A 17,013-nucleotide genomic window follows, 5' to 3' on the forward strand; every position below is an offset into this window, starting at 1 on the left:
GAGGAAATGAGAGGTGGATTCATAGAAGCAGGAGAGCAGCGGTGCACCGTCTGCTGAAAGCAATATGACGTCTGCACACCAAAAAGGCGTGAAACAATTGTCTGCCGTAGCTTTCACAAAGGGAGGAGCGACTGACGACACACACCCAGAAACACCCGCGAGAATGTTTTTGCCCCATGATGCACTGGGAGCTTAACCCAGAATTCCAATGGGCGGTGGGGACTGCAGGAACTGTGGGATAGCTCCCCACAGTGCACCGCTCCGACATTTGATACTAGCCTTGGTACTGTGGATGCACTCCACCGAATTCACGCGCTTTAGTGGGGACACGGAAGACCGAATATATAAAATCGCTTCCAAAAATTGGAATAGAATAATTTCGAAATAATTTTGTACTGTAGACGTACCCTAAGTCTCTTCAAAATGAGACAGTCTCAAACACAATACTCCTTCAAACTTTTACAATTAGTACATCCCCACCCTCCTCGTTTTTATTCATACACTGGAAGAGAAAAACAAGTACTCCTCCTTTTTCAACCCTCCAGGTGCTTAGCTAGTGACTTTCACCAGTTGAATGGGGACTCTCTAAAACATCAGCAAAAATGTACTACTTGAATAGTTCACCTCCAGCCCTGAAATTTAATATGGTTGGCATAACTGATGAGTGCTTATTAGATGCCCATGGCATAGCAGCAGCATGTTTTTCAGCAGTTAGGCACCTACCCGTTGTACTTTGGGTTGACAATACTGGCAAGAAAATCTGCTTCTTTGCTGCCTACAATTTAAGTTTGTTGTTGGGTATTTCTTCCATGTTTCTTGAAGTCCTTTCCAAATTTCAGCAGCATCAACCAATACGGCAACAATTTTTCTGCAATTTGTCCAGGGCTATGGAAATATGTTTCAGTATATTCAGCGTATCTTTACATTTCTGTTTAGTCCCATGTTAACTACTTTGCTTGGGATAGTTCCATGAATTTTGTCACAGTTTTCTTCACAAATTGTCATCTGAATAGGCCTGCTCCTAATAAATAGCTCAAAACAGTCAAACACTGAATTCCATCGCACATCTTGGGGAAGAATTAATTTGGATCCTCCTGCTCTCTTCAGAGAAAATGAAACAAAGTGGTTGTTGTAGAAATAATTTCAGCAACTTTGTCCATTATTCTTAAATTGTACTTAAGTCTTTGGGTAAAAGATGCATCAAATGAGCACTGCACTCGTAGGTTATAAGTGTCAGGTTCCTTTCATTCTTTTTATCCTAAATTCCCTCTTATCTTTGCTACCAACGATTTGCAGCATTATCTGTGAGAAAACTACACACTTGAATTTTAGTTCACAGTTTTAAATATTCTTCGAAATAGGCCTTTCCTGATGTGTCAATTGTTTCTGAGAGATAAACAACCCCATCTTCTGTTGTCACACAAGCACATAATACTAGGTCATTGTGTACACTGAGTCTTGATTGATGGAGAAGATTAAGAAATTTTCCCATCAATGTTTTTTGCACTCTGTTCAATTTCCTTCTTATACGCTATATCCAGCAACTTTCTAGCAATGTCTACTTTGCTAGGTAGAGAGTAGCTTGGTCATAATAACTGAACTAGGTCACTGAATGGTTTGTTCTGAACAAGACAAAGAGAAGAATCTGTTGCATAAATGAACTGAACAATCTATGGAGGTTTGCTGCAATTTGCTGGTCCTGATTATGATTGGTGGTTTTACAGGATGATGTAGCTTTTTGGGTTTTTTTAAACACAAACACAGGTAATTTATTGTCTGACATATGTTTAGTTGCAGCACTGTTGGTGATACAGTAGAACCTCAGGAGTTATGAACACCTCAGGAACATTTGTAACTCTGACATGTTCGAAACTCTGAACAATACATTATGGTTGTTCTTTCAAAAGCTTACAACTGAACGTTGACTTAATATAGCTTTGAAATTTTACAATACAGAAGAAAAATGCTGCTTTCCCCTTATTTTTTTTAGAAGTTTAACACAGTACTGTATTTGTTTATTTTTTTTCCTTTGGTCTCTGCTACTACCTGGTTGTGTACTTCTGGTTACAAATGAGGTATGTGGTTGACTGGTCAGTTCGTAACTCTGGTGTTTGTATCTTTGAGGTTCTACTGTACCTGCAGATGACACTGAAGTTGTAGATACTGCAGATGATGGAGATTCAGAACCTCTTATGCTAAAAGAAATCAGTTAAAAAAAAAAAAAGAATTAATTAAATTTGTGACTGAACTCCTTGGGGAGAATTGTATGTCTCCTGTTCTGTTTTTCCCACATTCTGCCATAAATTTCATGTTATTGCAGTCTTGGATGATGACCCAACACATGTTCGTTTTAAGAACACTTTCACTGCAAATTTGACAAAATGCAAAAAGGTACCAATGTGAGATTTCTAAAAATAGCTACAGCATTTGACCCAAGGTTTAAGAATCTGAAGTGCCGTCCAAAATCTGAGAGGGATGAGGTGTGGAGCATGCTTTTGGAAGTCTTAAAAAAGAGCAACCCTCGGATGTGGAAACTACAGAATCCAAACCACCAAAAAAGAAAATCAGCCTTCTGCTAGTGGCATCTGACTCACGTGATGAGAATGAACATGCGTCAGTCCACTCTGCTTTGGATCGTTATCAAGCAGAACCCATCATCAGCATGGACGCATGTCTTCTGGAATGGTGGTTGAAGCATGAGGGGACATATGAATCGTTAGCGTATCTGGCACAAAAATATCTTACGATGCTGGCTAGAACAGTGCCATGCAAACGCCTGTTCTCACTTTCAGGTGACATTGTAAGCAAGTAGCAGGCAGTATTATCTCCTGCAAATTGTAACCAAACTTGTTTGAGCGATTGGCTGAAGTAGGACTGAGTGGACTTGTAGGCTCTAAAGTTGTACACTGTTTTACTTTTGAATGCAGTTTTTTTCTGTACATAATTCTACATTTGTAAGTTCAACTTTCATGATAAAGAGACTGCACTACACTACTTGTATTAGGTGAATTGAAAAATACTATTTCTTTTGTTTTTTACATTACAAATATTTGTAATAAAGATAAAGTGAGCACTGTCCACTTTGTGTTCTGTGTTGTAATTGAAATCAATATATTTGAAAATGTAGAAAATATCCAAAAATATTTAAATAAATTGCATTCTGTTATTGTTTAACAGCGTGATTAATCACGCGATTAATTTTTTTAATAGCTTGACAGCCCTAAAAAAAAAAAAATCACTCACCCACTGAAGTGGTACTGAGTTCACTGCTTTAAAAAACTAAGGTTGTAAATAAACAATTCCTCATACTGCAGCTGCTTCTACCACTGATATAATTTATTCTAAAGCCAGTTTTAAAGGGAATATAATTAACAAGAAAGGATTATCTATATCTATTTAAACCCTTATCTCTAGCACCATTCCAAACAGTTTGAAAAAAAAATTAAACCTTAAAATTAATAACTTCCCAATAAAACTTTACTTTTAAATAGGAAATCTTCACCTAGGATGTCTGATCATCAATAAAATAAAAATTAGCAATAAAATAAGTAAGTTGAGGAGTAACAGTAAAAACGTAACTGATAAATACTCCCATAACAAAGTAACATACCAATTATATTTTGAAAACATTTTGAAATTCATAAGTGAAGAAATCCACCCAAAACACAAGTATATAATAATAATCTAAGTTATCATTTACTAGCATAATAAAATATGGTAGGCAGTCCATAAGAATGGTGCAAAATAAATTTACTAACTAGCTGATCCAGACTATTCAAGCATGTCCACATAATCATCTTCAAAGTCACTGCCCTCTGAAGAGCCTTTTTCATAATCTTGTTTTATTCGGACAGCCAGACCTTGCATCTCTTTGTTGCACTGTTTACGTTTGGCACGTGTTCCTTTTTTACCTAGCGGTACAGAAATTTCTTGAAAATATTCCCAAATAGGGTCTTTTTTACAATCTGCAGCCACAGCAGGTTTTTTTTGGTCCAGTTCCCAGATTGTGGTCCCTTCTTCCTATTGTTCTGCTTTGATATAGGCACTGCTTCTTTCTGGCTGCACACTCTGCTATTTCTCCCTTTTTACATAACTCCCACCCCCAAAAAAACAATCCACATACCTTTTGCATTGCAGAATTTTATTTAGAGACAAAGGGAGGTCGCTGAGAAATTAACTGTGTTTGTTTGTATCTCTGTCTGTGTACACATGCAGTAAGACACAGTAAGACCATTTACCTGAAGTGCCCAGAACCATCCAGAAGTTAAGGGCTGGTAGTCATTGGGTAGATCAGTATTTCCATGATCAAATTCCCCCGGTATGTGGAGTCATAAATATTCAAAATTTGAGAACTGAGCCATCAGAGCTCAGGTAAGGAGAAGCTATAAAATAGGCCAGGCATGCTCAGTAGATGATTCTGATGAGATACATGCTGGAATCAGAAGCTGAGTTCCAATGTGTGTGATGACTTTGCCAGTCTCTTGCACCCAGAAGCCCAGCCCCCCCGTGTTTCCTACATTTCAACAGTGACATGAAACAACACACTTAGTAAAATAAAATTGTTTAGAAAGAACTGAGGAGTCTGAAAACTAGTTAGTTTTTTTCCTTTCTGTCTTAATATTGCCCTGTAGCATTTCACTAACACTGAGAAAGTTATCCAAGAAAAATAAAGCACATAATACTAAAAAAATATGCCAGTCAAGAGTAGCTCTTTACTGAAGGAATGCCACCTTGTTCATAGCATGGGCTTCTCAGCTTCCCTTTGTGAATCACTCTCCCTCCAGTTAAAAAAAATTGAACAAACATACACTGAATGTAGAAACAATATACTAGAGTGTAAATATAACAAATCTATGGGCTGTATATTTAATGTTTAGGTAATGCGTGCTGTATTTAAGCTAATGCTGCCTAACTTTACACACTGAAACTTATGTTGGACAAAAGAAATCGAATTTCTTACTAAAGTTTCAGATTTGACTTTTCTTTATATTTTGAAAATCCTGATTTGCAACAACAAAAATTAGAAGATGTGGCACCATTTTGGTTTAAATTTTAAACAAGGTTGTTGTACACAGCAAATATAATCTACAAACACATGACAGAATTAAGCATTTGTTCCACCACAAATGAATGCATTAAAAATACTAACTTCAGAAGTAATCAGATACATATTCTGTGCCATTATATAGTTGCTATCTTAAGAAAATAAATGAGAAACAGCATAGACTAAGGTTTTTATAGTAATGCTTTATTCTATTACTCAACACAGTTTTAAAAAGATATACTTTATTTGTATTTCTTCAGTTAAGTGTATATTTATTTGACCCTGATCCTTCACAAATAGACATTAGCGCCTCACTGACTTCAAAGGGGCTCTGTGTGAGTGCAAGGGTCTGCCTGTTTCGAGTAAGTCACAATATCAACACTTTAACTGTATGCCTTCTATAAATTAAGGCCCTGATCCTGCGAACACTTACACACACAGTCTTACGCTTACAGTTAAGCACATGCGTAAGTGCTTGCAGGACTGGAGACTTAACATATTCACCCCATAAGCACTTGTTTGGTTTTGATTGTACACAAAACTTTTTTGCTAGAGAAATTTAACAATTCTATAAGTTATAAGAACCAATTATGATAAAAAAGAAGAAGATGCTTTGCTTTTTTTTTTGCAATACAACTAGACATGAATAAAACTTTAAATAAGCAACTGTAGTTGGGTGGGGGAGGGAAAAGAAGATGATTATGTTTACTTGTACTTTGGCATTTTCAAAATGGCAAAAAACTAAGTAGTTGCTTCCAGGTCTGATATGCTAAGTATCTGAGGTAGAAAAGAGGCATGATAGGCTAACACAACTGCTAAGAAGGTCTTGCACAGAAACTTTAGTCTCAGAAGTGAACTATGCTGCATCCCATGCCTAGAACATACTCCCAATTCCATTATCTCCATTCAAATACATCTTAAAATTCCACTTCCATTACAGGACCCACAAACACTAACCAACACCAATAATATCCTATTACAACCCTAATATTTTTAAGAGGTTCATATGTGAGGTGAACACTATCTTATGGGTCTCACTGTACCTTTTTCTTTTAATGCCAAATCCTGCAAATACTTACTACAAGCACACTACCATAACTAGTCCCATTTAGTGATTATTACAGCTGGCAATAAATGTTTGCCGGCTCAAGCCCTAAGCTGGAAAGTCTCCACAGTACACAAACCATGGATGAATAAGTCTTCCTCAGCAAATGTAGTAGGTATTAGGACTTGAATGTCCACCTCTAATTATAGGAAAAGGAAATACAAATATAAGTTTCAAAATTTTGCAAATATAGGTATTTTGTTTCTTGTTTAAAGCATGCAGTTTTCTAGAATTAAAATAGACTAAAACAATCCTGCCTTTAAAGTGATAATTAAAAAAATAGTTAAGGAACAATTCTAGGAGCAACTAAACAACGTGTCTAATGTAGTTGATTCTTTTAACCAAATCCATAACTTAATAGAAATTGTATTATGAACCATCCTCTGTTCCATTCCCAATCCCAATAACATTCCCACTGTAACTACAGCAATTGCAAATTTAGAAAAAGCAAGATTAAGAAAAAGCATTTTTAACTGTCTATATTAAAATTTAGCAGCTGGAAGCAAGAAAGGACAACCAGACCATGCGATCAACCAGCTATCAATGACCATGAGCAAGCACTCCACAGGCCTCAGTTTGGGAAGCACTCATTTAAAATTGGTATTCATAGTAAAAATATGCAAAAATAGTTAACAGGCTGGACAAAACTCAGTTTCAATAATGTTCTAAAAGTACAAGAGATACAGAAGAGCCTCTTTGGACATAAAAGACAGTGAATTGGGCTCTGGTAGTCAAATGCATCATACGAACACTTAAAATTACTACCTTGACATTTCCCCCCCCCCCCCCCTTTGTAAACTAGTTAGATATACTGAAATGGAATTATGAAGTGTAAAGTTTAATGGAAACAATACTGCTTCATTAAATCGCTTTTACCGTAAGTTTCAGAAATCTGAATGTGCCCAAGAACTTGTCACTGTAAAGATTTTTCTTGAGAATGAAAATGTGATAGCACTTAAGTATGCTGAAATATGCTTACCATATATACTCGATCATAAGCTGGTTTGTTTATAAGCTGACCCCCACAAGATAGACAAGTAAAAATGGTAAAAATGAATGACCCTTTCATAAGCCGACCCTATATTTCAGGGATTGGCAAACTTTGGCTCCCGGCCCGTCAGGGTAAGCCGCTGGCGGGTCAGGACATTTTGTTTACCTGGAGCGTTTGCAAACATGGAGCCCCTCAGCTCCCAGTGGCCGCCATTTGCATTCCCAGCCAATGGGAGCTGCGGGAAGTGACTGGGAACAACAGGGAATGGCAAACCGCGGCCACAGGGAACTGAGGGGCTCCATGTCTGCAGACGCTCCAGGTAAACAAAAAGACAATGTATTAGATATTCAATTCAATGATTTCATAGAGCTTAAAATCATCACATTTTGGTGTAGACCCGTTTATAAGCCGACCCCCGCTCTTTGATGGAGTCACTTTTTTACCAAAAATATTCGGCTTATGAACGAGTATATATGGTACTTCCTCTTTTTAAAAGTTTGTTGGCTATCCAGATGATCTTTGAAATTAAAAGCAATCCTTCTAGAAGTACAAAACAGCTATCCAAACTAGTTGAGGAACCAAATATAACTACCTACATATTTTAATATTTTAGGTAGATTTAAGAAAAAAGAAAATAAGTGGAATCAGTTTTACAGAAATATACTGGATTTGTCAAACTTATTGTACAATGAAAGTAATAGATTTATTGTGTCATTCATTAAGTTTAGCAGACATAAACCTTATAAGTCCTCCACTTAAATATTGTAGTCCACTTTATTTCACATTTCAGTTATATTCATTCTACAATAAGTAACATACCTGCCTGTAATTTTCAAGAATTCCTCTTGATTTTACTTCCAATTCTGTTTTTTCCAATTCCAATTTTTGTGCATTAGATTTTGCAAAAATAATTGTTGGCAAATTTCAGATGTGGTTTGTTCATTAAAGAAAAAATTATGAAAAAAAGAGTGTATTTGGTGAGACCTTGAGGACAATCCAACAACTAGGTCTCAGCTCAGACTGAAAAAGAATTGAGAAAGAGGCTTATTTATATCAGACAGAAGAGCTAAACATGTCCATGTCTCCTGACCCTTCACATCCCGGGTGCCCATTATTTTCATTACAGAACAATGCAACTTGTAAAACAGTGAAAGTAAGAAACTACGCAGACACCATCACTTCACAGTCTCTCTTATTGAGGAGGAAGGAAGAGAAATGGGAAAAGATTAATTGGAAATTGTTGTATGTTTGTTGTACATGTTAGCCTCACTCTGTCCAACAACAAAATCCAGGCACAGGAGAAAGTAAGACAGTCTTCTAAAAGTAGTTAAAGCCACTTCTTCTATAAAGGTTAAAACTAAAACAGACTACTAGAAGATTAAGAGGCTTTTTTTTTTTTAAATCAAACATTTTCATATTTCAGACCATCAAGGTCCTCTTGTGGACACCTATGATCCCAATTCCTTGGTTATAACTATGGTATTTTGTTAAAAGAAAAGTAATATTTGGAGAGTATTAAGAAAACAACATGAAAATAATCTCATTTTAATATGTTGGATGCAGCTGCTTGATCATTTCCCTCAATTCTGTATGCACAATATTTGGTTCTTCTCTCCCGGGTTCATGGCTCAATACTGGGCATTCTCATTGCAGCAAGGCATGCTTTACTATCTCCAGGTTACTTCGCACTTAAAAAGTTCTGTTCTCCTGTATATTTGCTACCCCTTCAATTTAGGCATCATCCACAAATATTCAGGGAATAAAAGACATGAAGCAGCTTCCCAGGGTGAAGATTTATTTTAATTAGTTTGTTGAACTGCTGCTGGAAAGCTTGCAAGTCTCAGACTGGTCGAGGACATGATACACGTAGCTGTTTCCTACTAGCTAGCAGCAGATAGAAATTTGAGAGTAGGCTCAGCAGAATAGCCAAAGGCAACACATTGTGACAAGGCAGTCTCACCCCAAGAATATGGGCAATGGAAATATTGTTTTCCCTAGACCCCGATCGGGGGCCTCTATCTTTGTTTAGGTAACAGTTGGGTGATCAATTTGATGCCTCTCCCCTCAAGATAGACTGCTGGAAGGAAGCAGCTCTCTGCCCCTTCATTCTTCTTGGCAGTTAGGGATCCAATACTGCTACTCCCCAAACTCCCCTCTACTCCAGCTGTCATTTTGGGGTCATCCTCACCCGTAAATAGTTGGACTCCGTCTCTGCCCTTGCTCTATTACCAGGCAACAGCATTAATTGACCTGAGTCTTATGAGTTTCACTGTGCTTCCTAGGGTTTTGAAAAGCAGAAGAGAAAGTGACAGGAAGTCATGTAAATTTACTCTGTACCTACTTGGCAAAGCTACTAAGGCAATAGCGTCTCTGGTTTCAGAATAGCAGCCGTGTTAGTCTGTATCCACAAAAAGGAGTACTTGTAGCACCTTAGAGACTAACAAATTTATTTTAGCTGTAGCTCATGAAAGCTTATGCTCAAATAAATTTGTTAGTCTCTAAGATGCCACAAGTCCTCCTTTTCTTTTTAATAGGATCTCTGTAGCTTTCTATCTGCAGACTCAGGAAAGCAGCTCACTACAAGCTTAACCATCTTACCATGAAGTGCATATATCTTCCTAAGGATAATGACCTGAAACTTCTTTTCATTAGTTTTGCGAAAATTAATGCACTGGCCTCCACACTCTCGAGATGGTTTTCCCCTCACCACTAGCAGGTGGATTTCTTCAGTCCTTGAAGCAATTAGCAAGAAAAATCACTTCTTGAAAGACGGATAGATTTGTCGTGGGGGAGGGCGAAGGCATACCGAAGTGCTCTAAAGGCATCAGTCTGAAAAGCACAAACAGCAACATCCTGCAAGGAAGAATCCTGCACTGGCTCCCAGGAAGAGGATAGGCTAGATACAATCCTATACATCTTTTCTTTCTCCAGAGAACATCATTGTATTCATTTTAATTTGGGAAAGGGGAAAAAAAGGGATCAGAAGGTGGAAAGCTTTGGTGAACGGGCACTAGAATATGGTGCACAGGGCGCATCAGAGTCTGGCTGCAAGGACACCCCTCGGGGGTAGGGCGCGCCGGGCCCAGCAGCGCAGTGGCTGCAAGGACCCCCCCCCGCCCGGGGAGCACGGCGCGCGGGGAGCAGCGAGTCCCTGCAGCGGAGCTGGGCGAGACAGGGCGCAAGGGTGGGTACCTGCTACAGCTGCTGGGCGTGAGGCACGAGCCACCTACAGGGGCCCTCGCGCCGCCGTTGCTACTCCACACATTGCCGTGTGTCTCCGAAACTCCCCGGCCCTTGGCGAGGACGCCACTGCCTCCCGAGCGCGAGGGCCCACCCCTCCGTGCGCGAATAGGTGCCGCCGAACTGGCTGCCCGCCCGCCCGCCCGCGCGTCTCTTACCTCACCACTCAGCGCCGGCGCGAGGAGAAGGACCCTGGTTTCCGGGAAAGCGGGTGACACTGCGGATGCCTAGCAACTGCAATTATTTGTAACGTGAGGTACAGACGCGGGCTCTGTGCGGAGGGTATGTAACTGCTGTAAATGGCTCATTTGGGGAGCTAAGGTTGCACAATCCATTTTAATGGCAGGCGCCTTTCAGGGCAGCCCTGAAGGGTCCTTTCTCTCGTGCCTCCTCTGGGCGCTGCGGCGGAGGCGGTGACCTCGGTTCCGGCTTCCCCCGGTTCATGTGAGTTTCTTTCGGGCCGAGCCGTGTTCTCTGGTGCTGATCCGCGGGGGAGAAAGGGATGAGACCTCCATTATTCCTTCCCCTCCTCCCACCGTGTGCGCGCGGAGCCGCGAGCCGGGCTCAGCCCCGCCCTGGAGCGCGCACATCCCCCTCCCCACAATCACAGGGGACCCCCCCCCCTCCGCCCCCCCCGGAGCAGTTCTCGAGCGTAGTGGCTCGGCTCTGCCGTCGGAGGTGTCGGCACTGTGGGCATCGTGGGGCCGGCCGTTACCGGGCCCGGCCCGGCCCTTCGCGTTGTGACGGGCTCTGCAGGCCGCTTTCTCGGTGGTTGTGCTTCCCCGCGGCCGGCTGCGCTGGCGGTTAGGAGCGCTCCGCTCAGCCGATGCTGCGCCAGAGCGGCGGGGCTCCGGCTCAACTCGCCGCTGCGCCGGCCCGGGCGCCAACGGCAGCAGGCGCGCGCTGCTGGCATTGTTGCTCGCAGCGCCTGGTGCTCGCGGGGCAGGCGGCGCCTACGCTGTCCTGCCTCCCGCTGCAGGGACCTGGGTGCTGCCGTGCAGGCGCCACAGCAGCTTCCCTTTGGCTCCAGATGGAGTGTGACAGTCGGTCGCCGTTAGGGCAGCCCCCGTGTTACTGTGGTGTTTCACGCTATTCAGTGACCCGCATGTCTTTGTACCAGCCGCCATAATGGGAGTTAACTGGGGAAGCTGTAGGCTTGGACGTTTCAAGCAGCTGGGGCTGTGTGGGACCACGTGTGGGAACTATAGAGGTAAACACCTTAGGTGTATGTTTAAGGTTAAACGATGAGTAGTGAAATAGTTAAACGCTCACGTTTATGTTGTTAATCTTCACGTTTCAGGGCTAACAATCCACCAAATGACATAATGCTCCTCTGAGTTACCCTTTCAGACTATCTGCAGGCTCAGGAAGTCAATACTATTTTGATTAACATTTGGGTTATAGTTGTAAGGTTCTTTTAATATTAGAGGCATTATTTTGTAAATGAAAGCTTAAATTCTGGAAGACAATGTGTGCTGAAGGATGGATGAGTATCTACCATAGCCACAAAATACATGGGGCCTTGAATGTCATTTAGAACGCAGACACAGAACAGATCTGCTGACTGCAAAGGCATCATTTTGTGTAGGAACTTTTCTGACTACAACTATGTTTTTATACATTTGAACTGTTTTGCTTAATATAGTACAAATATGAATGAAGTAATATCACAGCTCCTTCACCCCACCCTCAGAAGAGACATTTGAAAAGATTTAAAATGTATGAATACATATATACATTTTAAATCTTAGCATATATTGTGGGTTACGTAAGTGATATGGGAATATGATTTACTGGGAGTCAGATGTTAAGGTTCTGTTCCCAGCTCTGTCACTGGCATCCTTTAGGCAAGTCAATTAATATATCTATGCCTCGTTTTTCCTATTCCTAAAATACTTATTTTGCAGTAGTGTTGTTGGGATTCATTCCACATCCCATGCAGTTTACTGTGTCAGAATAGCAGCCGTGTTAGTCTGTATCCGCAAAAAGAAAAGGAGTACTTGTGGCACCTTACTACAAAAGGTTTTTCTCCCCCCCCCCCCCGCTTTCCTGCTGGTAATACCTCACCTTACCTGATCACTCTTGTTACAGTGTGTATGGTAACACCCATTGTTTCATGTTCTCTGTGTATATAAATCTCCTCACTGTATTTTCCACTGCTTGCATCCAATGAAGTGAGCTGTAGCTCACGAAAGCTTATGCTCAGATAAATTTGTTAGTCTCTAAGGTGCCACAAGTACTCCTTTTCAGTTTACTATGTGTGGCTCTTTTATTGGAGATCATAAAAAACAATTTCCCTCTGCCCTTCATGAATAGACAGATGTCGTGAATGCTTTTAATAAAACTTTGAATAATCCCCAGTGCCTTTGGTCAGAAATATCATCTTGCCTTTGTTATGCACTCTTGATGTTCTCCACCTGCTGGCTGCCATCCTCAATTGAAAGGATAGTTGCATTTGGTTTAACATGGTTTAATATATATGTGGATGTAAGACAGGGCATAAGTATACAATTTTGTAATATTCAGTAAGAGAGAATGATAGCTGCCTTGCTGTGGCCTGCCAAGATCACCTTTCCCTCTCCCTCCAACGTGACCTTGTAAGAATTTCATTTCACTGTCTTGCAAGTTGTAAACATGACACTGGTCATGGCCAATAATCAGGTTTCCTGTTTTATTGCTCTTTACTCTCACTTCTAATCTTGTCATTTTAGCACAGTTCAGTCCACAGAATTTTCATTATGCTTTGAGGAGGTTGGAAATTATGAAGAAAGAATTACCAGAGCCTTCATTAGGAATCAAAGTGTTTGTCTACACTACCTGCAGGATCAGCGGGCAGCGATCGATCCAGCAGGGGTCAATTTATCGTGTCTAGTATAGACATGAGAAATCGACCTCTGAGTGCTCTCCTGTCAGCTCCTGTTCTCCATCAGAACGAGACGTGCAAACGGAGTCAACAGAAGAGCGTCAGCTGTCGATTTACAGCAGTGAAGACACCGCGATAAGTAGATCTAAGTACGTCGACTTCAGCCATGCTATTCACAAAGCTGAAGTTGCGTATCTTAGATCGACCCCGTGCGGTAGTGCAGACAAGCCCCTTGGTTCATAGGTGATGCAATTTATGTATAATTAGCCAGCCATTAGTCTGTAAAGCATGATGTGGCTAATCTTTCTTCAGCTGTTATGTCCAGTGTCTCCAGAGACCTGTCTAATCTTAATTCAATACGTGATTATTTTTCATATCTATGGTAGCTATTCTATCCATCCCCACCAGAGGTATCAGTACTTCCCATTACTTTAATTCCATATAGAAATACAGGACTTGAAGATGTCATATGCTTCACTGGTTGTGGGTAATGACAAGATTTCCTTTCAGAACTTGGAGGGACGGTATTTTAAACTGAAATGTAATAAGGTTATGCAGCCTTTTTAAAGTGATTTTAAAATACACTTTTGTATTTGTTATACAATATTCCACTTAATATTTTGCTAACTCCAGTGAAGGGGCTGGTAGCATAAAATGTTCCAGTTCTGAAACAGTGAGTGGAGCTGCATGTTTAATTTTAACAGATGTAATTCAGAAAATTAGTAATGAAAATCTTAGAGCCAATCAACTGGGACATAGTTGTTTCCTTTTTCTCTTACTACCTTTACTTCATTGGGAGTTATTTTGTTTCTTTTGAGAGAATAATAGGGCCCTATGGGTCTTGAATTGTCTTGCGCATCAGACATGGATATGTGGTGATATAGGATAAATGTTCCTATGATAGGAAATGACGTACTAGCAAATCTTTCATAAAATTAAAGATGTTAGACATGGAAAAGACCTTTGGCCTTGGCTTATTCCCTATTATACGTTTTAGTACCTTCTGTAAAAGCTATTTTAAAAAATATTCGGGATAAAATGGGAACACAACTTTTCACTCCTAATGCTGAGACCAGGAGATAAATTTAGAGGGACAGATTAGAAATGAAATATTATGCTTTTTCAAGAAGGAAAATAAAGATGTCTGGCATATATGAAAATAGCAAGAGAAGCAGCTGGAAATATTGTAGTCTTCTCTGACTTTTTTGTAGTTGCTTATATTCTTTATTTCAAGATTCAGTGTTACAGTTCATAAAATTTGTGAGTTGGAAATAAATTTGGGCATAAAATGGACAAGAAAACAATTAAACTTGGAAAAATAGGAGCCTTAACTGAGGTAATTTGACATGATTATAGCTATAATTTTAACATCTGACTCAACAGTGGTAGTCTATGATTTGAGACCTTTTATTAGATGAGAAGTCTATAGGATGGAAAAGGGCTAAACAATCCAAGTGTCTGTCCATTTTTGCAAGTTAGCCGATGTTCTCCATAATAGTTGCATGAGTTCTTACATCCATTTAGTTAAGTTGTTGTTACTGCTATGTATTTTACCTGACAGAGATTGGAGCCACTACAGCTACAAACTTACATCGATTTCATACCTGAGTGATGTAGTTATACCAACCTAACACCGATGTAGACCTTCTCCTGTTGACATAGATACCGCATCTCGTGCAGGTGGATTTACTGCACTGACAGGAGAAGCTCTCCTATCAGTGTAGTAGCATCTTCACTGAAGCACTAGAATGGCGCAGCTGCACTGGTGCAGCTTTTTAAGTGTAGACCTGCCCTAAGTTAATTGCCTGACATTATAAAGAGAAAACCAACCCCCTCCTGAAGCTTACCAGGCTCTTGCTAAATGCGACAGATCAATTCAGGCTATCTTAAAATTCCATGTGAACTTGAGTAAAGGAGATCCCAGTATATTGGAAGCTTTTGTGGCATCCTAGTTAGTTAGTGGTATGCCTTTGCCAAATTTTGCTGTAAAGTAAATTTTAATATTCAATGTGGTTGATGCCATATAATGTAAGCTGCAGTGCATTCCTAGAATTTCTCTGGTCATGTCCTTAATGTTAGATATCCTTGTTTTATTTTTTAAATATTTTTGAAGAGCATGAAGTCTTATTTCAAAAACATCTTACCATGCAAATACCACACTTTATGCTGATTCTCAAAACTGGTAATTTTACTGATGTTGACATCCTAAATAGTTTGAGCAACTAGTGGTGCAAGAGGGTCTCATTTTTCTTTAATTTTCTTCATAAAATCAGTGAAACCCTGCTGTTTGCAATTTTTGGATAATAAGAATTCTAATTTATTTAAGCATTCTGTAATTTTTTAGAAATGTGTTCCTCTCTCCGTAAGTATGCAGACTCATCTAATCTGCCTTCCTGTCCCCATTTCCAATCCTGGCTTTTATCTTTTTTCTTTGATGTGTCTTGCATGTAATAATTTATTTGCTCAGCAACTCATAAACAGTCTCTGCGTATATAACTCTGGTTACAATTTTCAGAAAATGTCTCTTTGGAGCATACTCCAATGATTCCCTTTGTTGATTTATGGCGATTTATTTTGTATATTTTGACATGACATTGACATTGTTTTAATCGTTCATAAAGTTTTAATTTTTTGAACCTCAATGTCTTCCATCATTAAATAATTGTGTGCCCCCCCCCCATAATTTCCTGCTATTAAAATTTATATTATAAAAATCTAAAAAGTGCTTAAAATAAACGTTGATTAATTTCAACAGATAATACAAAATAAATTCAGCTAAGCCTAATTATAATGAAAATATGTTGCCTTCAGATTTTTTTTAAAAAAAGCATATCTACATTAATGGTTGTTTCCATATCTTTTTGTCAAATATAGGGCCTCTTCATGCATCAGGAAGGTATAAAATCCACAAAATGTAGCTTAGGACCAGAGTTGAAAATGGCAAGTCTCTTGACCTTGCAATATTTTATTGGCTGGATTTAGTTTTTCCATTGTTCTGTAATATATATGAGAAATTTTTTTGGCCAAAAAATGCTGTTTGCACTTTGACACTATCCTTCAGATACATGTAATTGTAGGGGATGTTAAGACATAAAACAAACCAAAAGTAAATAAAATAAGGATACTGTACTGATTTTAACAGATTGAACTGAGATGGAGGAGGAAGAGTGAGAGTGCTAGGAGGGTCAGTTCTTCATGAATCTTTCTGCTGAGGCCTTGATTACTGCTCAATGCATAAATTGCAAGGGATTAGGTTAAACCCCACACCTAGAACACAGACAATCTGGTTTTGGTAAGCTGAAAAAGTTGTTTTGATTCTAGGAAATTTATAGCTTATAATGCTCTTCTGTCTTCGCCGTTGAATAAATATATGTACGTTGAAATGATGTACCTTAAAGAAAATGGCAATAGTTCTTACTTGGTTTGAGCACAAGGTTACTATTTATAGATTGTCTTGAAGAGATGAGAATGTCCAGCAACCAACGTCTTGCAGGAAATTGGGAGCAGAAGTGGAAGTTGCTGGGCTACATCAACCAAGCTTGGAAGGAGGGATGACAGGGTGTAAGAACGTTTTCCTGCTGAATGCTTCTGATTCAACCACCCAGTATCCCCAGAACATGAAAAGAAATGAGAAATGTGAATAAACATCAGCAACATGAATAAGACAGGACAATGCAATTAGAGTTGAAATGTATAACATAAGATTATGGTCACACATTGTAGTCCTAGCTCAAAGTATCTGTTCACCAGTAGTATGTGTGGTGTTTTCC

General features: G+C 39.6%; 2 protein-coding genes across 21 annotated transcripts in view; one reads left to right on the forward strand and one right to left on the reverse strand.

Annotated features, from left to right (window-relative positions):
• Positions 1-10,552, reverse strand: part of TBCK (TBC1 domain containing kinase) — a 281,017-nt gene extending 270,465 nt beyond the window's left edge. For 18 of the 20 annotated variants that reach the window (XR_012158524.1, XR_012158514.1, XR_012158513.1 and 15 more), the window contains exon 1: positions 10,333-10,551. The gene's annotated coding sequence lies outside the window, so the exon portion shown is untranslated. Of the gene's footprint in view, positions 1-7,959; positions 8,161-10,332 lie in introns of all 20 variants that reach the window. The other 2 variants (XR_012158518.1, XR_012158526.1) reach the window with 2 other exon arrangements.
• A 167-nt stretch (positions 10,553-10,719) lies between these two features.
• The window catches only part of AIMP1 (aminoacyl tRNA synthetase complex interacting multifunctional protein 1), a 64,848-nt gene continuing 58,554 nt past the window's right edge, over positions 10,720-17,013 (forward strand). Inside the window, exon 1 of the mRNA XM_073340847.1 lies at positions 10,720-10,824. Coding sequence (XP_073196948.1) covers positions 10,823-10,824 — 2 coding nt within the window. The 5' untranslated portion in view covers positions 10,720-10,822. The remainder of the gene's footprint in view (positions 10,825-17,013) is intronic.

Source organism: Lepidochelys kempii, chromosome 4 (assembly GCF_965140265.1).
Source record: "Lepidochelys kempii isolate rLepKem1 chromosome 4, rLepKem1.hap2, whole genome shotgun sequence".
Lineage (NCBI taxonomy): Eukaryota > Metazoa > Chordata > Testudines > Cheloniidae > Lepidochelys > Lepidochelys kempii.